This window comes from Melanerpes formicivorus, unplaced genomic scaffold, assembly GCF_026170545.1.
Source record: "Melanerpes formicivorus ecotype bairdi unplaced genomic scaffold, bMelFor1.0.p_v2 SCAF_22, whole genome shotgun sequence".
NCBI classification, from domain to species: Eukaryota; Metazoa; Chordata; class Aves; order Piciformes; family Picidae; genus Melanerpes; species Melanerpes formicivorus.
In genome coordinates, this window is record NW_027142374.1 from 4,159,743 (window position 1) to 4,166,483 (window position 6,741).

General features: G+C 59.2%; 1 protein-coding gene across 1 annotated transcript; it reads left to right on the forward strand.

Annotated features, from left to right (window-relative positions):
* Positions 1 to 6,741, forward strand: LOC137447914 (HEPACAM family member 2-like). The gene is made up of 6 exons (XM_068151906.1): positions 1 to 309; positions 1,193 to 1,522; positions 1,606 to 1,875; positions 2,421 to 2,480; positions 4,181 to 4,270; positions 5,916 to 6,741. Exons 1-5 carry the CDS (start codon positions 237 to 239, stop codon positions 4,222 to 4,224), a joined length of 777 nt encoding a protein of 258 aa, XP_068008007.1. The 5' UTR covers positions 1 to 236; the 3' UTR covers positions 4,225 to 4,270; positions 5,916 to 6,741.

Here is a 6,741-nt window from a genome sequence, read left to right on the forward strand (position 1 = left end):
GTGAGGAGGAGCAGGAGGAAGCGGTGCCGCCCCGGGGCTCAGCAGCCCAACCCGCCAAGCCCCGTCCCTCCCGCGCCTCCCCGCTCCGAGCCGGGGCCGTTCTCAGCCCGGGGACACCAAGGTCACCCCTTGAGCGACAGCGACAAGAGCCTCGGGTGGGTGGGTGTGGGGGGGCGGCTCCCGCTCCCGTTCCTCGCTCCCGCCCCATCCCGGTGCTCGGCGGCGGAGCCCTGCAGATGTTGCTCTTCCTCCTCCTCCTCCTCCTCTTCGGCAGCCCCTGCAGCTCGGCAGCCGGCCTGGGGGTCACAGGCAAGTCTGAACTTGGCGGGGACGGCCGGGCGGAGGCGGGGGAAGATCCGGGACCCCTCCTGTCTGGGTGTCCTGCGTGGTCCCGCTCCGCAGGGGGCGGGGGGGGGGGAAGGGATTCGGTGATTTTGGGGGTCGCAGCCAGAGCCATTCCCTGGCATTGGGGGGATTTTTTTTTGTCCTGGTTCCTTCGGATTAGGAGCTAAAGCGATTCCCAAAATTGGGCACCTTCCTTTCCCAGGATAAAACCTTTTCCGGGAGGATCGGGAAGGGGGGGTGGGGGGGTGAGGGTTTCCCCGGCTCTTAGAGCAGTTCCCTGGCAGCGATCCCGCGGGAAAGAGCTCCTCTGGCTCCATCACCCCCCCCCCCCCCCAATTGGTACCCCCGGTAGAATGGGAGGGAGGGAAGGAGGTCCCCAAAAGGGATCGTGTGCCCAGGGAGAGTTTCATGGAGGGTTCCTGCTGCCAGAGAGGGCTTTGTGGAAGGTTCCTCCTCCCGGGGAGGGTTTCATGTGCCCGAAGAGGGTTTCACGACACCCGAGGAGGGTTTCATAGAGAATTCCTGCTCCCAAACAGGGTTTCTTAGGGAGTTGCTGCTCCCAGGGAGGGTTTCATGTGCCCAAGGAGAGTTTCCTGACACCCAGGGAGGTGTTTTCTGCAGCCCAGGGAGGGTTTCCTGCCCCCAAGGAGGAGTTCACGACAGCTTACGTGCACCTAAGGAGGGTTTCCTGCAGCCAGGGAGGGTTTCCTCCGGGCCAGGGTGGGGTTTCTGCACCCAGGGAGGGGTCCATGTGCACAGGGTGGGTTAGCCTGTGCTCAAGGAGGGCTCTGCAGGCAGATCAGGCTGAAGCTGAGCATCCCTGTGGAACCAGCTCCTTCCTCCTCAGCTCGCACCCTCTCCCCCTGCTACTCCGCCGATCTCAGGCCAGCAACCAACAGCCTCGTCTCAGCCGTGGGCTGCAAGGTGCTCCTGACAGTACCACCACTGAACACCAGTCAGATTGTTTTCTGGGAATACCAGTCTGGCCTCTGGGAAGGAGTCATCCTCAGCTACACCCTGGATGGCCCCACCAACACCTCTCAGCCCTACGAGAACCGCACCAGCTTCAACGAGACGGACTGCTCGCTGCAGCTGGTGCTGCAGAAGGGTGATGAGGGCCTCTACAGGTTCAGGTCCAGCTTGGAGACCACTGACTGGTTCCAGCTCCATGTGCTGGGTGAGTGATGAGGTGCCCAAGCCAGGTGTGGCAGCGGGGGGAGCCGTGGGTCTGCAGGCTGACGCCGGCTCCGTCTCTCCCAGAACCGCTGCCCGAGCCGGAGATCCTGGGCAACGTCTCCGTGAAGGCTGGGGGCAACACCAAGCTGGTTTGCCACGTGCTGGAGGGGCAGGTGGACTCCTACTGGTGGAAGAAAAATGGGGAGCTGCTGCTGGGCAGCGACCACATCCAGTTTGTGGACCACAGCACCTTGTGCATCCTCAAAGCCTCCATGAACGACAGCGGCTACTACACCTGCGTGGTCCGCAACGAGGTCAGCCAGAATGAGGCCTCCTTCCTGCTCCATGTCCAGAGTAAGTGGAGATTCTTCCTGATGTCCAGGAGAAACAGCCCCCAAAGCCCCTCAGCCTCTTGCCTGGTGCCCCCAAGCCTCTCTTCCTCTTGCCTGATGCCCCCAAACCCCACATCCTCTTGTCTGATGTCTCCAATCCCCTCATCCTCTTGCCTGGTGCCCCCAAACACCACATCCTCTTGCCTGATGTCCCCAAAGCCCCACATCCTTTTGCCTGGTGTCCCCAAACCCTCACATCCTCTTGCCTGGTGCCCCCAAAGCCCCACATCCTTTTGCCTGGTGCCCCCAAAGCCCCTCATCCTCTTGTCTGATGTCCCAAACCCCTCATCCTCTTGCCTGATATCCCAAATCCCCTCATCCTTTTGCCTGGTATCCCCAACCCCTCATCCTCTTGCCTGATGCCCCCAAACCCTCACATCCTCTTGCCTGGTGCCCCCAAACCCCTCATCCTGTTGCCTCCCTGTCCTTGCTGGCAGGAGGTTTTTGCTTGGAGGCTGTGGGAAGGGGGTTGAATGTGGGCTGGCTGCAGGGTCTTCTCCTCTGCAGATTCCCCAAACGTGGTGCTGCCTGTAATCCTGGCCTGCGTGCTCGTCGGCTCGCTGGCGGGTGAGTGGTGAGCCTTGCCTCCTCCTGGGGTGCTCTGGTGGGTCCAGGCTGTGAGGAAGGGTGGGCTGAGAGGACCTAGGCTGGGCTGATGTGGCACAGCCTCGATGGGCCCTGCATTTCCAAGCCCTCATCCCAACGGGCCGGGCCTGGGGCTTTGTCACCGCTGTCGGTGCAAGCAGGCTGTCCCCTGTCCCAGAAAATGATGGTGTGATGGTGTCTTGGTACCTCCCCTTCCTTTTCTCCCCCCCCTTCTTCCTTGTCCCTTCCCCCCTTACCCTCTCTTACCCCCCTTTTCCCCTCTTCCCCCCCTTTCTCCCCCTTTCCTCCCCCTTTCCTCCCCCTTTCTCCCCTTTTCTCCCCTTCTCCCCTTCTCCCCTTCTCCCCTTCTCCCCTTCTCCCCTTCTCCCCTTCTCCCCTTCCCCCTTCTCCCCTTCCCCCTTCTTCCTTCTCCCTTTTCCCCCTTCTCCCCCTTCTCCCCTTCTCCCCTTCTCCCCTTCTCCCCTTCTCCCCTTCCCCCTTCTCCCCTTCCCCCTTCTTCCTTCTCCCTTTTCCCCCTTCTCCCCCTTCTCCCCTCCTCTTCTTCCCCATCCCTTCTTCCCCATCCCTTCTTCCCCATCCCTTCTTCCCCATCCCTTCTTCCCCCTCTTCTTCCCCATCCCTTCTTCCCCATCCCTTCTTCCCCATCCCTTCTTCCCCCTCTTCTTCCCCATCCCTTCTTCCCCCTCTTCTTCCCCATCCCTTCTTCCCCCTCCCTTCTTCCCCCTCCCGTCTTCCCCCTCCCGTCTTCCCCCCCTTCTTCCCCATCCTTCTTCCCCTTCCTTTCCACCTGGGTCAACCAGACCCCAAAATCCCATGGATACTGGAGGGTGTCCCACAGCCCTTCTAGGGGAAGAGTTCTGACCCTCCCCCCAGCTCTGCTGCAGTCTGCTGCCCACAGAAAGCTCAAGAAGCTTTCTCCCCTCCATGGTTTTGCTTCTTCTTTCCTGCAAGAGTGGTCAGGCACTGGAATATGTTGTCCAGGGAGGTGGTGGAGTCCCTGGAGGTGTTGAGGAACTGTGTGGCCATGGCACTTTGGGACACGGCTTAGTAGCCAGGGTGGTGTTGGGTTGATGGTTGGGCTCAGTGATCTTGGAGGTCTTTGCCAACCTTAGTGATTCTGTGATTCTTCTCCTTTCTTTCTTTGTTGGGAGCTGCAGAGCATCTTCTCCAGCTCATCCCCTGGCAGAGTGAGGACTTTAAGTCTCAGGCTGCCAGCTGGAAACTGAGAGGGTGGGGAAAAAACAAGCCACCCCAGAAAAGCCCAAGTCTGGCCCTGAGAAGAGGAGCTGGTGGTTGAAAACAGAAGTGGGAGGCTCTCCTGGGTGTTTAGGTATTGCACAAAGGGTTCAGGTTTTTCCAGTGAAGAGCCTCCAGGCACTGGGCAGGTGCTGGAGAAGCTCATGGGTGTGCTCCTGCCCTCCTCACCCCCTTGGCTCTCCCCTTGTATCGCTCCCACCCGGCCAGAGCTGACCAGCAGCTGGGTTGGGACCACCAGGACCTGTGGGACGCAGTGGGGCTGGGCAGGATGGGGGTTTGTGCACCAATAGCCACCCTGAAGCTGGAGGTGTGCCCCCAGCTGGAGGTGTGCCAGGCAAGGCTTGCCATGCTGTGCCTCAGCACCCCCTCCCTGGTGCTCAGTGGGGATGTTGGTGTGTTGGCAGGTGTCTTCGTGTGGTGCAGGAGCAGAGGTCGCCAGCGCCTGTAGGGGAGATGCTCTTCTGCTGGAGGTGGCTCTGCTCCTCCAGCCACAGGTACAAACCAGTGTTTCACTGAAGCCCACACTGCTTTGGGTGAGAAGGGAACCTTCAGAGCTCATCCACTCCAACCCCCTGCAGGCAGCAGGGCTGTCTCCAGCAAACCACTTCTCAACCTCCCCATGTGGTGCCCTGGGGCTTTCCAGGGGCAGCAGCTCCCCTTTCCATCACAGGAGTTGCTCTTCCTACCCACCCCAGGACATGCAGGCTCCTGGAGAGCTGGAGGAGAAGCAGGGAGCAGGAGGGGACAGGGCATGTGGAGGTACTGCTGGTTCCAGGGTGGCCATCCTGAAGTCAAGCTGCAGGTCTCCTGGTCACATACTGAGCTGGTGTCAGAGGCTGTGCTCTTCACTCTCCTGCTGGTGGCTACCATTATGGAACCATGAGGCCTTAAGTAACCTGCTCTAGCAGAAGGTGTCCCTGCCCATGGGGGTGGGGGAAGAGGGGTTGGAACTTGGAGATCTTTGAGGTCCCTTCTAACCCCAAACATTCTGGCATTCTATGAATGTATGGAAAGCAGGACCCAGGAAGCTGACAAGGACACCCTCCAGGTCTCACAGTCACCTCAGACCCCTTGTGAGGAACAGGGGCTGGGGGGAAGCTTCTCAGTGACCCAAGGCAACTTAGCACCATGATCCTGCCCTGAAAGTTCTACAATCCCACACTGCTTTGGGTGGAAAGAGACCTTTAAAGGGCATCCATCTGAACCCCCTGCAGCCAGCAGGGACATCTGCAACTAGAGCAGGTTGCTCAGAGCCACAACCAACCTGACCTGCAGTGGTGCCAGGGATGGAGCATCTCCCACCTCTCTGGGCATCCTGAGCCAGGCTCTCACCACCCTCAGTGTCAAACATTTCTCCCTCCTCTCCAGCCTGAATCTCCTTCTTTGGGCTCAGACCATCAGCCCTCCTCCTGTCCCCACAGGCCCTGCTCAGAAGTCTGTCCCCAGCTTTCCTGTAGGTCCCCTTGAATTCCTGCAAGGCCACCACAAGCTCTCCCTGGAGCCTTCTCTTCTCCAGGCTGAACAAGCCCAGACACTCAGCTTCTCCAGAGCACATCTGTGACTCAGATGAAGCCAGAGTCTGGTTTCCAGTAATTGTTCCAGACTGGCACAAACCAGGCTGCAGCAGCCTCTGGGCTGGAGCAGGGGCAGCTGATGTTCAGAGCCATCTCTGAAGCCTTAATGGATGAGTTGGTTTTGAATTCTCCAAAGGGTTCTGGGAAGTGAGGGAAATCTGCTTGGAGCTTGCTCACTCCCTGTGACCACAAAAGACTCTGGGCCACTTTCTGAAGCTTCTGGCAGGGATGGGGACAAGACTCTGAGGCTTCAGCTGAGCCACAGCTGTGCTCTGGAGGAGCTGTCTGGGGCTGTGAGGTGATGTCCTGAGGATGGAAAACCCCACCCCAGCCAGCTGAAAGCAAGAGAGCTCTTGGTTGTCTTGTGCAGCCCCCCCCCCCCAGAACACTCCTCCCAGGGATAAACTGACCAAGGGAGCTCCTGAAATGGGGAGCAGAGGACAAGGCCAGAGCTCCTCAGCACTCCTGCAGCTGTCTGAGGACTCAGCAGGTGTCTGGGTGAGTGGCAGGTGGAGGAGCTGTGTGGAGGGGATGGTTTAGATGGAGACCTTTCTTCTCCTTGCAGGCAGAGGTCTTGAGCAGCTCTGCCCTTGCTGCCTTCTCCAGTGGTGGTGCTGGTGGAAGCTGCTGCCTGGGGAGTGCCAAATGTCTGCTGCTGTCCCAAGCTCTTCTGGGCTCTCCTCTGAATTGCTCAAGCTGCTGAACCCCTCAACCCTGCCTGTCAGCCACCACCTTGGATGACTTCTGTGTTGTGCTGCCCTTCCCCAGGGCCCCTTGTGCACCCCTGGGGCACAGGTGGGCATGGTCCTGCCTGGTGACCCAACTGCTGCTGTGCTCCAGACCTCCTCACCCCTCCTGGGGCTTCCTCCAGAGGCTGTGTGGGGTGAGTGCTTGGAGATGACTCTGGGAAGAGTCCCCATCCCCACCAGGCAGACACATGGTCCTGGGGAGTGCCATGGTGCTGGGCCCTGCCTCTCCAAGCTTTGAGCCCCTCAGTGTGCTGTGCTTGGGACTTTATTAGAATAAACCTTTATTAGAATAAACCAAACCAGGTTGGAAGAGACCTTCAAGATCATTGTGTCCAACCCATCAACCAATCCAACCCACCCAAACAGCTAACCCATGGCACCAAGCACCCCGTCAAGTCTCCTTCTGAACACCTTCAATGACGGCGACTCCACCACCTCCCCAGGCAGCCCATTCCAATGGGCAATCACTCTTTCTGTATAGAACTTCTTCCTAACATCCAACCTGAACCTCCCCTGGCGCAGCTTGAGACTGTGTCCTCTTGTTCTGGTACTGGGTGCCTGGGAGAAGAGACCATCATCAGCCTGTCTACAACCTCCCTTCAGGTAGTTGTAGAGAGTGATAAGGTCACCCCTGAGTCTCCT

Coding starts and splice junctions, on each gene's coding strand:
- LOC137447914 (XM_068151906.1), top strand. CDS start 237: ATGTTGCTCTTCCTCCTCCTCCTCCTCCTCTTCGGCAGCCCCTGCAGC. Junction 310..1,192: donor AGCCGGCCTGGGGGTCACAG/GCAAGTCTGAAC, acceptor CTTCCTCCTCAG/CTCGCACCCTCTCCCCCTGC. Junction 1,876..2,420: donor CTTCCTGCTCCATGTCCAGA/GTAAGTGGAGAT, acceptor TCTCCTCTGCAG/ATTCCCCAAACGTGGTGCTG.